The sequence below is a fragment of the Oncorhynchus clarkii genome, chromosome 1 (assembly GCF_045791955.1).
Source record: "Oncorhynchus clarkii lewisi isolate Uvic-CL-2024 chromosome 1, UVic_Ocla_1.0, whole genome shotgun sequence".
Lineage (NCBI taxonomy): Eukaryota > Metazoa > Chordata > Actinopteri > Salmoniformes > Salmonidae > Oncorhynchus > Oncorhynchus clarkii.
In genome coordinates this window covers 27,822,901-27,838,036 of record NC_092147.1, presented here as the reverse complement: position 1 = coordinate 27,838,036, position 15,136 = coordinate 27,822,901, and the positions used below count along the sequence as shown (strand labels likewise).

The 15,136-nt window shown below is 41.7% G+C and overlaps 1 protein-coding gene across 1 annotated transcript in view; it reads right to left on the bottom strand.

Annotated features, from left to right (window-relative positions):
• LOC139400755 (insulin-like growth factor 1 receptor) overlaps window positions 1–15,136 on the bottom strand; it is a 159,598-nt gene that overhangs the window by 33,136 nt on the left and 111,326 nt on the right. Inside the window, exons 3-6 of the mRNA XM_071145437.1 lie at window positions 8,458–8,764; window positions 4,560–4,702; window positions 3,939–4,083; window positions 920–1,128 (exon numbers count right to left, since the gene is read on the bottom strand). Of these exons, the coding sequence (XP_071001538.1) occupies window positions 920–1,128; window positions 3,939–4,083; window positions 4,560–4,702; window positions 8,458–8,764 (804 nt within the window). The remainder of the gene's footprint in view (window positions 1–919; window positions 1,129–3,938; window positions 4,084–4,559; window positions 4,703–8,457; window positions 8,765–15,136) is intronic.

Below are 15,136 nucleotides of genomic sequence, written 5' to 3'. Positions count from 1 at the left end.
TCGCTTGCACAGTGCTCCTTGGGATGTTTAAAGCTTGGGAAATATTTTTGTATCCAAATCCGGCTTTAAACTTCTTCACAACAGTATCTCGGACCTGCCTGGTGTGTTCCTTGTTCTTCATGATGCTCTCTGCGCTTTTAACGGACCTCTGAGACTATCACAGTGCAGGTGCATTTATACAGAGACTTGATTACACACAGGTGGATTGTATTTATCATCATTAGTCATTTAGGTCAACATTGGATCATTCAGAGATCCTCACTGAACTTCTGGAGAGAGTTTGCTGCACTGAAAGTAAAGGGGCTGAATAATTTTGCACGCCCAATTTTTCAGTTTTTGATTTGTTAAAAAAGTTTGAAATATCCAATAAATGTCGTTCCACTTCATGAGTGTGCCCCACTTGTTGTTGATTCTTCACAAAAAAATACAGTTTTATATCTTTATGTTTGAAGCCTGAAATGTGGCAAAAGGTCGCAAAGTTCAAGGGGGCCGAATACTTTCGCAAGGCACTGTATATATAAAATTGTCAGATTAATCAGTATCTGCTTTTTTTGGTCCTACAATAATCGGTATCGGCATTGAAAAATCATAATCAGTCGACCTCTAATACACACTATATATATTTTACAGACACAATCTATTTTACAATAGTTATATTTTGTTTGTTTCTAGTCCTGTCCTTCCTCTACCCTCAACCTCTCCCATCGGTTTCTGATGTCCATCCAACCTCTCCCATCGGTTTCTGATGTCCATCCAACCTCTCCCATCTATTTGCCATATATTTTTAATTGTGTTGTTTCACAAAAGTTCTGAACCCCTGTCTCATATAATCTTCTCACAACACATACAGAAAACTTAGTTGTGATAACAGTGTTGCATTAGATTAAGGCTTCTTATTAAATCACATAGGTGTACTCACAGCTTGCTCTGTCTCCATTGTTGCGGAAATCGCCCTCCTCAAACTTCTCAGTGATGTCAGTCTTCTCCCACATATTGTGGATCTCAGACATGCAGAGTTTGGGGTTGAAGCGGAAGGACAGCCTCCCAGCCCTGATGGTCAGGTTGTGTTGGGTCCAGTCCCACAGGTACTGCAGGCGCTGGTTGTCAATGGCAGAAAAAGCATACATCCTGAGGGGAGACAACAGACAGGTGTTAACTTACTATCACACCTCGCAGCTGTGCTGGCATAGATGGGACCAAACCACTTTTTAAATCAGTCAATTGATTTACTTTAAGCACACAATAGAGCACTGAGGATAAAGTCGTCAAAATGTTGTAGAGTGGTTGGCCTAGTTTTCCATCTGGTGGATATGTAAAGTGTTAAGAGGAGAAGACGTCAGAGCGGATTGTGTTTCAGTGTGCGTGGGTGTGTCTGTCTAACACTGAGCTGTGCACACAGAGAGGGCCAGAGATGAAACAGAGCGACTCAGAGCCTCTCAGCTACATGGAATACCTTGGGAACGAGCGGAATGCCAGCCCTTCTCTAGAGCATTCCTCGCACTGTAACTCTAGCCTGGGAGGGATGACAACAAGAGACCTGAGAGGCTTTCCCACGACCCTCCTGGTCATCTCCAGAAACACTCTCCCTATCTCTGACAGGGGATAGGACCCTGGTGATGTCATGCTACAGCCAGAATAGGCTGATATACCTGGGTTTCCATTCAGACAGAGCCCTCTGGGCACAAACTGGTTGAATCAGCGTTGTTTCGATGTAATTTGTCAGCGTATTGTGACGTGGAATCTACGTGGAAAATAATGCACATTTGATTTTTTTTTAAGTAATCAACTGCTGTGTTTACGGTGAAATTTAAACCACAGGATTATGCCATCATGGTAACCAAGTTTCAACATAGACGATGTCAGACCTTCATTGTTATATGCACTACAAATTAATAATTGATATGTTGGATTCACATCTCCATTTCAACCAAAAATATAAGTTAAAGAGTAAGACTAAATAAGATAACATGTTATTTAAAGTGCATTTGAAGTTTTATTTTCTTTTATTTAGTCCTATTGTTTAACTGAGAAGATATGAATCTAACATATCTATTACTAATTTATTGACAACTGGAATGGCTTTTTAATAACCAAATCTCTATTTTTGATGTAAATGGCATGTTATAGAAGGGTCCAGAGTCCAAACACTTGTTTTCCATCTTCTCCTTGTTTTCTGAGAAACTTACCCGAACCAGCGATTCACTTCCTCATCCTCGTTGTGCGTTGCTCTGAAAAAACATGAACAAATGCTCCAAAAAGACCCAAATACATCCTTTTAGAAACAGAAACGCTCTAAGTATAGTGATGCGGGACTTTAGATTAAATTGTGTCATTCCGAACTTTATCCTTAACGTTATATTACATTTTGTGCGACTCAAGCTGTTTCCCCTATCCAGCTGTTCCATTCTCTGTGTAGGCTGCTGCTAGAATGGACAGAGGTATCGCTCGAGTCGCAACAAAATGGAATATAAGTTGCGGATAAAGTTTGGAATGATGCAATTTCATGTCTACAACATTTAAAGACCTGCATCACTACTTTCTGTTTGTTCATGTTTTTCAGAGCCCTCGTACTGCACAATGAGGATGAGGAAGTGAATCACTGGTTGGGCTAAGTTTCTCAAAAACAAGTGAAATAGCGGGGGAAAAAATGTCTGGACCCTTCTATAACAAACCATTTACATACATTTTTTTATTCTAAATTTAAATTCTCCTTTAAAGCTAGACTAAATCAGTGGCACAGATGGAACTATCCAAGCAGAAGATAGATCTCCTTCTAATGTTGATATCTTATTGCATTGACAACTAAACCCAATTCAATATCACATTTGATATAGAATATATATATAGCCTATTAACTTGCCGAAAATTTAGCACATTATAGGTACGAGTCTCCACCAAAAATGACAGTTAAATAATAGGATTAAGCCAGTGGCTCAGCTGGAACTATCCAAGCAGCAGATATGCCTGTTTTAAACGTTGATATTTGGTTGTGTTGTCAATCAAATACAGTATTACTTTTGTAATACAGTAAATAGCCTAAAGTTAAGGCTATCTTAAAAACAAATGTAACATTCAACCTTAAAATGAGTAAAACATCAACGGCCACATTTTGAAGTTGCTGTAACTATACCTTTCTTATGTAATCATATAAAGTGACCACGTGCATGTTCAAGATAGCATGCACAATCGCTGTCATATTCTGCACAGAATCGTGAATAGCATTGATCACTTGCACCATATGCTTTTAATGTAACTTCAACTGTAACCCAGTTATTTGATTCTGCTATTAGATGAAGCACAGTGATATTCATCTGTTGTATAAATAAACAAAATATCTGACATTGTATTCCCATTGGAACTTTTCTGTGCTTTTAAATGGTTGGAAGCACAGTGATAGACATTTGGATGACAACTGAATCAAAACTCTGGCTTTGTTTTTTGATTGGAATGTGGTTGTGTTTTTAGAAGGTTGAAAGCACAGTGATAACACATTGGAACTTCAACAAACTTTTGGCTGCCTTTTTGAGTGAATATACTGTAGGTTGTAATCTCATTGATCAACGTCTCAACCAAATAATACCCAATTATCCACATTGAAATAACATGGTGTGCCCAGTGGGATAGTTCATCCACCTTTTCATTATATAACTTGGAGAGGTGCCTTGTTATGGTGGTTTTGTGTGAATTCCTTTGTACTGTAAATGTTATGGCTGGTAGCCTCTACTCATAAATAAATCATGAGTGAAGCATTCAAAACCTGCTGGGATACATTTGACATGAGATAGATTCCAAAAATCCATTTAAATCATCCATGTGTCAATTTTCCTGTTCAAAAATATGGCTGATATTGGAGTGACAACATCTTTCCTCTCTAGGCTGTGGTTCAAGGCTGACACGTCCCCAAACACATCTCAGACTCAGAGAGCAGCCTGCCGTACCCTTCCATGAGCTCCTCCCCGTTGATGTAGCGCAGGCTCTTGAGGAAGGAGAGCGATCCTAGTGTGTGGGAATGTCGGATCCTCACATAGCCTGTCACTGTCTGGATCAGCCCCATGAAGCTCTCCAGCTCTGAGGCAATGTTATCTGGGGAGAGGAGAGAGTCAGCAAACACTAGTCAGACACAACAGCCAGTGTGTAAGAACCACAGCTCTGAATACATCAAATCCCACAGGCAACTGTACTGCTATTCTGTATGACTATACTGTATGACTATACAATATGACTGACTATACTATATACTATACTGTATGACTATACTATATGACTATACTCAATGCTCTAGAGGAGAATAACCCTGGCTCCAGCAAATCCAGGGTTGTACAAAAGTTTTCATATCTAAAGATAAGCTGTAAGTCACTCTGTCAAGTTGAGCAAATAAATAGCATAATAGCATAATGTGATAATTGGTTTAGGGCACAGAGAAGGCAGCTGATGTAATGTTGACTCTGTGGCCCACACTAGCTCTCCCAGTGGCCCCGTGCTCTGTGTTCCCCTCCCAGTCTCTGGGGAGACAGACAGACTGAGTGGTCCTGGTTACTGGTACTGGTACTGGTACTCACTGCCACGGCGGATGTTGATTTGCAGGTTGCCTTTGATGACTGTGCAGCCCATTAGAGACTGAGCAGCATCCACTGAGTCGATGGTCTTGGAGTCGCAGATCTTATCACACAAGCCATCACAGGCACTGCAGAACATACTGTGACTGAGGGAGAGAAAGGAGGGGGAGAGAAGAGGGAAAACATTCAAGAAATGACCTTAACTAAATAAAACTTTAAAAAAAAAGACAATTTCCAAGAAACGTAATTAAGACGCCTCACCCCAACTCACCTTAAAAATCCCAAACTTCCAGAAGTAAAAATGAGTCTAATTTTAGCTTTCTAAAATACAAGGACACTTTCTTTGTGAACTATGTATTTTTTACGAGTCCTCATATGAACCCATGGTTTCATGAGAAAATGACTCACTAAACAGTCCTAAAGACAAAACAAGACTGATAAGATAAAAAATACAGCAAGTTGTCGTTTTTTGTCATGAATCTTGTTCTGTAGGCAGCTCTGCAGTGGTCATTAGCTGGCACAGCCACAATGTCATCAAATCTTATATAAACCTAACACTAACCTTAACCTATTTTAAACACACTGTTAACCCTAATGCCTAACCCTAACCTTAAATTAAGACCAAAAAAACACATTTTTGTTTTCATGGATTTTTACAATAGAGCCAATTATGATTTCGCTCAGTGCTACCTCCGGGTCAAGACTCATGACTAAGCCAGTGGCGGTCAAGAAATTTAGTCAGCTGGTGATTGTCAAGCAAATAACTGTTGGTCTCACTGTAATTGAAAGTGAATTAACATAAACATATTTAGCATCTCCTGGCTTCCACAAATTTTATTTTACCTTTATTTAACTAGGCAAGTCAGTTAAGAACAAATTCTTATTTTCAATGACGGTCTAGGAACAGTGGGTTAACTGCCTGTTCAGGGGAAGAACAACAGATTTGTACCTTGTCAGCTCGGGGGTTTGAACTTACTAGTCCAACTCTCTAAACACTAGGCTACCCTGCCGCCCCATATAGCCTACAAGCCACTGATATCAAATAACATATTTGTGCGCTCATGTGGCTATTCTGTGTTGAGCGGTTAACAAAGAAATAGGTACTCTTATATGCTTAATTTAGAGATATTAATGTAACTTTAGTTGTTCTACAAACGTTGGGCTGTATGTTTAGATTTTTGTAAGGCTGCATGATGAGATTCTAATGATGATTTGAAAAAAGTCGCTTGAAAGTCACGAGCTCTGCTTAGTTTTTGCGCAGGCTGTACACACTCCACTCTCATTCACAATTTGACAAGCACTTGATAATGCCTCGAATTTCACGGCGGTATCCCCTTTGTGGCCGTAATACACCCTAAAAAAATCTATGCCTTTTGAGGCCCGGAGTGCTGCGTAGCGCCCTTCTCCCTGAGTGCTGCGTAGTGCCCTTCTCCCTGAGTGCTGCGCAATCCAAAGCACCTCTCACTCACATGGCTCTCGTCACGTGATTGGTGCTTTCTCACAGGCTACAAGTGAAGACAGACACATCGGGGACAGAACTGCGCGCGTCCTTAACCAATTCCAAGGTGCATATTGAAGAACTGTCCACATTTATTTTTGTCAGCCAACAAGATGAGTAGGCCTAACGAACAGCAAAAGTACTAGCCTATGTCAATCCACTATCCCCCATAGTACAAAAGTCAACCTTTTTCATTCTGTGCAATAAATAAATATTCCAAACATAGTCTGGGACAGTTAATACATCCACTAGCATAATTAAAAAAAACTTTAAAAAAAAAATAATATGGCTGACAAAACAGAACAGAACGTTTAGCTTAAAATGTTGATAAACTACGAGGCTATTTCTTCACATTATAAGTGCAGCAATACGCACATGGCAGTAGGCCATAAGCGCAAATGTTCCATTAGTGCGAAAACACCATTATCAAAAGATACCGCAAATGCGATTATACATGTAATGCATTTATTATTAAGGTGCATTTTTATGGTGAAAATGATCTTCTCCAAACTTGAAACTCACGCACTGCTTATGTGTGCCAGTTAGGCTATAAACCCTTTGTAAAGCAGATTAAGGTGATTCATATGGGCTAGGCTACATGAGGTGTGCGACTATGATTCGAAAAAGTCGCAAAAAAAGGCAGTTTCTTATGCTGGGCATCATTCACAAGTGATAATATATAATTCACAAGTGATATGTTAATATTGTCACTCATCAGACTATTCGTGATTTAATCTTGTCTTTACATATACAAAATAATATATGTGTAAAATTTGTTTTGATTTAGAATGGACCATTATCATGCACCTGTATAAATGCACTTAAATAGCGAATTGAGGACGCTTTTCCTGTGGTTCATTTTCATGCCAGCCAGGTAGGCTATACTCCTGTTGTAAAGATAAAATGTGCTTAAAATTAGGAAAGTTGAGAAATAAATATAGTAGGCCTAGTCTATAGAAAGCTGATCGGATCCTCCTCTTTTTATTAGAAGCCATCACTCTGTTTTTTTTTTGGCACAATTGCATAGGGCTCTCATGAAGTGTTTGATTAGATTTTTGATCACCTTTGCATTGATGTCAGAGTGATTAGAGGGACAATAGAGTGCTGAGAACCAGGCAGTTAGCAAGTTTGGTAGGCTACTAATGACCATCAGCAGCATCAGAGCCTGGAGAAACGAATTACCGGGACTAAACAGTCACTTGGAAATTGACTACCTTCATGACTCGTGACCGCCGGTGTGGCGGTCACCGCAACAGCCCTACTCAATATGATGGAACCTGCAACAAAGACTCAACATGGAAAGTTTGGAGAATGAAAAATCTAAATACGGAAATAAGTTACCCTGAGACATTAACAAAGATATTCTCTTATTCAAACTTAATGATGTCAAACGGGGAAATGTCAAACAATGGAAATGTTCTGAGTTACAGCGCTGCTATGATAAATCCCTCCTGAACGCATTCAAGCAATGTTCAGAAAGTCCCTTCTGTATCTGATGTTTACATTTATGCTTGCTACAGTATGACTACACCCTACAGGCCCGGACCTAATTTACGGAAATTCCCCAATGGATTGGTCTTGTGTACTGAGTACTGAGGTGAGCATCTTCCTCTAAATCAGAATTACCTGGAAAGTCCACAGGCTTCAATCATTCATGACGGAACATTACATTCTGCCCGAAGCATGTTTAGCTCTGAAGCTTCTCCTTGGAGAGGTAGCCTAGCGGTTAGAGCAGGGGTGTCAAACTCATTCCACGGAGGGCCGAGTGTCTGCAGGTTTTTGTTTTTTCCTTTCAATTAAAACCTAGGCATTCAGGTGAGGGGAGTTCCTTACTAATTAGTGACCTTAATTCATCAATCAAGTACAAGGGTGGAGCCAAAACCTGGAGACCCTCGGCCCTCTGTGGAATGAGTTTGACACGTGGGTTAAAGCATTGGGCCAGTAACTGAAAGATTTCTGGTTTGAATACCCGAGCCAACAAGGTGAACAAATCTGACGATATTCCCTTCAGTAAGGCACTAAACCATAATTTGCTCCAGGGGCGCCATACTACTATGGCTGACCCTGTACAACAACACATTTCACTGCACCTATCTGGTGTATGTGACAATAAAACACATATTTTTGTTTTTAAGAATGTTATCACTTAAAGGACCAGGCGGAGGAGGTGTTGAGATAGAGGTGAATTATTCAGAAGACATCTGCATGCAGATTCGTAATGCAACAAAACACACACTGCCAGAAAGTCACCCCACAATCAATATGTCAGAGGACTGTTTACAGTAACAATGACTGGGGTGAAATCATGATACTACTCAATATAATACTGTAGACAACCCATAACCAGGACCATGCCTGATACTGGGGAGCCCTTGAGGTGAAGTGTGATCTCTACTGTCTTACTTATTGCTCTCATTGCGTGTGAAGCCTGATGGACACTCAGGCATGCACTCCCCTCCGTGGATGACAAAGTGAAAGTCACCGGCCAGGTGCACATGTTCACACAGGTCCATGGTAATGCAGCGCCAGCCCTCAAACTTGTAAGTGTCTGGGGGGCAGTCCTGCACGCAGCGGCCCTCGTGGTAGTAGTGCAGGCAGGCTGCGCAGGCCATGTCGTCGTCCGGCTCCGTACAGCTTCCCAGGCACTGGGCATGGCAACACTCACCACCGTCCGTACATGCCCGCCGCTCACACTTCTTCTCTGGGCACACTGGGCAAAACAGACAGAGAGAAACAGATTAGTGGGTCAGAGTAAACAGTCACCATATTACTGTAGGTCTGGATGACAGGGTCAGAGTAAACAGTCACCATATTACTGTAGGTCTGGATGACAGGGCCTGAGTAAACAGTCACCATATTACTGTAGGTCTGGATGACAGGGCCTGAGTAAACAGTCACCATATCACTCTAGGTCTGGATGACAGGGTCAGAGTAAACAGTCACCATATCACTCTAGGTCTGGATGACAGGATCAGAGTAAACAGTCACCATATCACTCTAGGTCTGGATGACAGGGTCAGAGTAAACAGTCACCATAGTACTGTAAGTCTGGATGACAGGGCCTGAGTAAACAGTCACCATATCACTCTAGGTCTGGATGACAGGGTCAGAGTAAACAGTCACCATATCACTCTAGGTCTGGATGACAGGATCAGAGTAAACAGTCACCATATCACTCTAGGTCTGGATGACAGGGTCAGAGTAAACAGTCACCATATCACTCTAGGTCTGGATGACAGGATCAGAGTAAACAGTCACCATATCACTCTAGGTCTGGATGACAGGGTCAGAGTAAACAGTCACCATAGTACTGTAAGTCTGGATGACAGGGCCTGAGTAAACAGTCACCATATCACTCTAGGTCTGGATGACAGGGTCAGAGTAAACAGTCACCATATCACTCTAGGTCTGGATGACAGGATCAGAGTAAACAGTCACCATATCACTCTAGGTCTGGATGACAGGATCAGAGTAAACAGTCACCATATCACTCTAGGTCTGGATGACAGGGTCTGAGAGGAAACACACTAATGGAGCTAACAGATAAAGCATTGATCACTCTAATTAGCTTATATACAGTGTCAAATTACAATAAATTCAAAGGTTTTTATACTGGAATACATGTATGAGCTTCTTTCCCTGGAGAGGATAAAGGGTTAAATGTGTTAACTATTATTAGACCTATATCAAGTTCTGAGGACAGGAGTGGGGATGGGTGGCATGATGAGACTCTGATTAAGCTGGGCGGTGTGTGTGTGTGTGTGTGTGTGTGTGTGTGTGTGTGTGTGCATGCCTAGCCTGTACTGTGCTCGTTGGAGGTCGAGGAGAGGCAGGCTTTAGGATTAGTGGGCTGTAAAATGGTAATCGCTGAGCAGAGCTGGGGAGCTGGAGAACGCTCTCAGAGAGGAAGTGGTGTGCCGTCAGGGCGTTGAATGTTTGCGCAGGGCCCCACTCTGCTCTATGCCAGCCTTGTTAGTAAACTGCAGAGCTGGCCCCACTACAGATAAATATTATTGCTGTTTGGGACTATTAAGGGAATTCTAGGGAGGGTGAAGAGAGAGGGGGAAAAGTAAAGCAGTTGTATCGCCAGTAGATGGATTGCCAATCAGACTGAGCTTCTCTGATACTACATCTACATGGCAGTTGGGGAGCAGACCTGGACCAGGTCCCACTGACAATAACCTGCCGATGGACAGTGCACCCATACCAGATTACAGTGCACCCCTTTATTCAAGTGTAGATTTTATTAAAGCAGCTACCACCCAAGACAAGAGCAAAAAACTGCAGCAAAGAAAACCCCTCAGCTGATAGATCACTTTCAGTCAATTGCTTGAGAAACAACATTTCATTGGTTTACCAATACTGTGCAAAAAAAATGGACAAAAATGATGTCACTTAAAGAAATCAGAACTCCTAGAGTAGCTTCTAAGACATATGAACTTCCTTCAAGACCGTGAGAAAATCAACAGTAAGACAATTATGTGGAGAACACTGGCATGTTTCAAATTAAGATTTTAGCTTCACGAATAACAATTGTCAGTGTTTACTGAGGATAGCAAAGGGACTAAACCACACAGAAATGTGGTATCAATAACACCAGCATTACCTCTGGTTGAGAAATGCACTGACTTTGGTTACAATGGTGGGAAAGACAGGCTTCAAACAGTTCATTTGGAGTTGCTGCCCTATGAACTCTATACATTTAATCTGCCTGTAATCAGCTCTGACCATCCGCCCAGGTATTAAGCCTATGCTGTTAGATGTTTAGACCTAAGTGCTATTAACCCATAGTTATTATGTGTATTATAATCCTTATGTATTATTTGGTGATGTTGTCCCTGGCAGGGGAAGAGGAGGTGAGGTGATTCTGTCTAGTGAGGAAACTCAGTAGTTATTTATAATGTATCAAGTGCCATCTAAGTTTGGACAGGAAAGGCAAAAATACTTTATCAGGGGCCCCAGGTATGCATGAGGGAAGGTGAGGCAGCATGTCCCCATGGTAACTGAATGACAGGAGCTCTAATCTGGAGGCCAAGGGAAGTCTACTACAGGCCTGGGTGTGGGCCCAAGTGAATGGATGTGGAGGAGCTCTTGGTGATCTAGTGCTTTTTTTTCCCCTGTCTGAAGAGGATCTAACTCCAAATGAGAATGCCACCGAGCGACACGATGACACTCCTGGTTCCTAGGCAACGGCCTCTTGGTGCCGAGCCCTGTAGGCTGGGGGGGGGCACAACCACACACACACGACACGTCTCCATCATTCTGTCTGTTCATTAGCCTCCGCACTAATAAGAAAATCCACCCATTGTGTGTTTATTGGGGTAATTAATCTGCATACTGACCTATAGAATGATTATTGTATTAGGTCAGAGGAGGCTGGTGGGAGGACCTATCGGAGGATGGGCTCATTCTAATGGCTGGAATGGAATAAATGGAATGGTATCAAACATATCAAAAACATTTAACTCCATTCCATGGATTCCATTCCAGCCATTACAACGAGCCCATCCTCCTATAGCTCCTCCCACCAGCCTCCTCCATATTAGGTGTATACTGGGTGTGGTGCAGAGAAAGAACTAGAAAATGAAAGAGAGAGAGAGTGTGTATAGTAGGAGTGTTTCTTCGATATATGTGTTTGCTTGTGTAAGATGTGTCTGGTGTCAGAAGATCAGCGGTGCTTTATGAACCAGGGGAGAGAGGGAGCGGGGCTGCTAAACTAATCTAAACATGAATATTTCATGCTGCTTTAGCAAACATCTGTGTAAGTGAAGAAGAATGTGACAATGCACTACAGCAATGTTGCAAAGCAAACACATCATACTCCCACAGTACCAACTAGCCTAGAGTGCTTCTCTTCTTCACAAGGGAGGAGACTCATCATTCCCACTCTTAACCATTTCTCAAATAGTTGAGATTCTTTCTCACATTTGGTCAAATCACAAGCTGAACATACAAGAGGTGAAATTAGTCATCAAACATTCCATTAGAGTTCTGTAACCAACAGAAAAATGCAAGGTTTTTTTTCAATATAAAAATAAAAATCAGCTATTTGGTCAAAAGAACACAGCATGATCCTTCTTAATTCTGCTGATATCTTTAGCCAAGGCTTGTGCTAATCACTCTATTTATTGCCATCCATTATTACTAATCCACTCATCACCTTTAACACACAGGATTGATTGAAAACATTTTCTAAACCATAACACAGGATTGGTGTGTTGGAATGAGTATGGGTGGTAAATGAGAACTGCAATTCCTTAAATAGCCATATGGCCCTTTTATGAGCTATATATAGATGGACAGTTCCTTGTTCCAATTCCAACTCTCTAACCAGGCTCTAGCTCAATGCTCCATAAATACCTAGCCATTCTGGACCTAGCCCATGAAGACAAAAGCATTAATTTAACTAGCCTATCCAATACCAACACATACTAGGCATTGATCTAGAAGTTGAATCCCATGATGGAGGTGAGCAGAGAGAGAGAAAAGCAGCAAGAGGGAGAAAAAAACTGGAAGCCATTCATTTTTTGGAATTCCACCAAAAGGGGGCAGCCCAGACAAGCTCAAAGGGGCCTCGTTAGGAGAGGTTCCGCATCATTTGAACAGATCCCTCAATGAAGAGAAATTCCAAACATGTATACCTTTCGCTGGTAAGAAGAAGGGGTAGCTGCTGCCTCACAATCCATATAAGTCAAGACAATTTCCCTGTGTGACCAAACAAAATGTGGTATCAAGAATACAATCCTATATTTATAAACGCTCCAAGTGCAGCCAGCCTATTTCCACGCTGCTCTGCTCTACACACAGCTATGCATGGCATCGTGGGTTTCCACTGCTTCAGAGGAAAGGGACCACCAGATTACCTAACAAGAAATGCACGACTGATCAGAGAGTATGTCTCATCAGTTTAGTTAGTTAGGCCCAATAGTCCTTATCAGGAAGTAATGGTCTATATTGCAAAGTATTGTATCTATAGGCAATTTATGTATATCAATGAATTGAGGATAAAATGTAAATAGATACAGTGTAAATAGTGCACTTACTGTTATCTTTAAATTAGTAACTCAAGAGTTGATTATGATACTGGAATAATCAATGCCAAACACTGGGCTCCGATAAGATTGTATGGCCCCATTAAGAAAGCTAAGATAGCGGTATGTTGTGGTTGTGCCCAGTCATGTGTGACTGTCAGTAGAGGAGAGAGGCTTCGTACAGCTGACAACACACTCCTGCTGCAGAGATCCAGAGGGTTGGGGAGTGGGTGTAGGGGTTATGTACCACACTCTCATTTCTGCACAATCTCTCCCTCCTAGAGAAAACTGACAGGTCAGACGCCATAGACACTGCAGCTGCCCAGCCTGCCCCTGCTGCAGGCAGCAAAATTACTGCAATGTAAGGAGCGGCACGGTCCATCTCCTCTGTAGTAAACAACACAATGAACACAGAGATAGCGACAGAGTCGGCTCCCCACAGAGACAATCACACATTCCTGTACCCTCAATAAACAGAGAATGAACGAAGAGCTACTGTCACAACAGTGCTGTAACAGACTGGAAAACCTACATGCTGTTTAAAAGCCCATTGACCCACTTGGATGTTTTTCCTGTGACATGTTGTTTGCCTGTGGTCTGAAGTCAGTGGAGTATACAAAGAATATCTATCAGTTTAGTAATCAACGAGTAGAATGTAAATCCCTTTGTCCTCTTCACCAACATACAATAACACACTTCAGGAGACAATGAAGAATTATAAAAGCTTGTTATGACGACTCAAATACTGTAGATCATAAATCCTGGATATATTGTAGTGGGCTATGGATGTAGAAGAAGAATTAGAATGCTTGTTTTGCTGCAGGAATGTGACTTCAGGGCCAAGATGCCGATAAGTGATCTGAGACAAACGGAGGTTTGCTGACACGCAGCATCTGCATCAGAGAGAGAGCGTCAGATCCCTGCATCGAGAGGACTCGCCTTGCTTGGCTGGTGGGGGACATGCGATGGGGAGCTGTTGTGAATCTGCGATCTTGGGTTTAGTAGCCTATGGGAACATCATGTGTGTCCCCCACACGCCAACGCCCCCTCCCCTCTCTCTCTTTCTCACCCTGTCTGTCTGTCTGTCACAATATGCTCTGCTCCGTTCTGATCTGAAAAGGAGAGGTTTCAATTGATGCCTGTTTTTCTCCCACATGACTCTTCGTTGATCGGGAGAACAACATTTCTCCGTTTGACATTTATAATCCTAATATTTTATCACAGAGTTTCAGTTTTTCTTAAAAGACTGATCCTTGCAGAGAGCATTATGCACCACAATCCTCCTCTGGGTTATTTGAATGCGTGGCATGTCGCTCTAGCCAAGGTGCTTGCGTCGGCTACTACAGTGTTTACATCTGGGGAGACTAGTGACGCATTTGCAGCCCACACGCAACGATGCTGCAGTGGAATAGTAGCCTATTCTATGTGCATACCTCTACTGCTGTATTTGCTATCTCACAAAGTCATAAGGTGAAGGTAAAATAATCGAACTGGATACAGATTCAAAGGAATGTAATTTAAAGCCATGAAGATGGCAAAATGTGAGGTGATCATATATCTTTTCAATTTTTATTTCAACTCATCTATGCTTTTCAAGGCCGATTTAGATTACCTCTAGAAACAGAAATAAAAAATATTTAAAAAATATATATATATATACTGCAGTAATAACAAAAATAACTGTTATTATTATTCACATTGGATTATTAGTATAAGTATTATTTAACACATTTTTCTAATCATAAATATACAATTTACCAGTGTCATGAATAGGATGTAGGACAGACTGTTTGGAAATAATTCATTATTAAAGGGGGAGGAGTTTGAGGGGTGTAACTGGGAGAGATTTCTTGTGGGCCAATAGCAGGCTTGCAGGGGCGGTTCTGGATGATTGACATGTTATTGAGTCTGGAGTAGAGATGGTAAACAAGTCCTCTCTGGTGAGGGGAGTGGGAGGGGGAGCTGTAACCATGGTGATTAAACATGCCCTTTTCAGCATGCAGTGTCTTTATTCCTTCAGGAAAAGCCTGAAAATATGTTGTTTGATACGA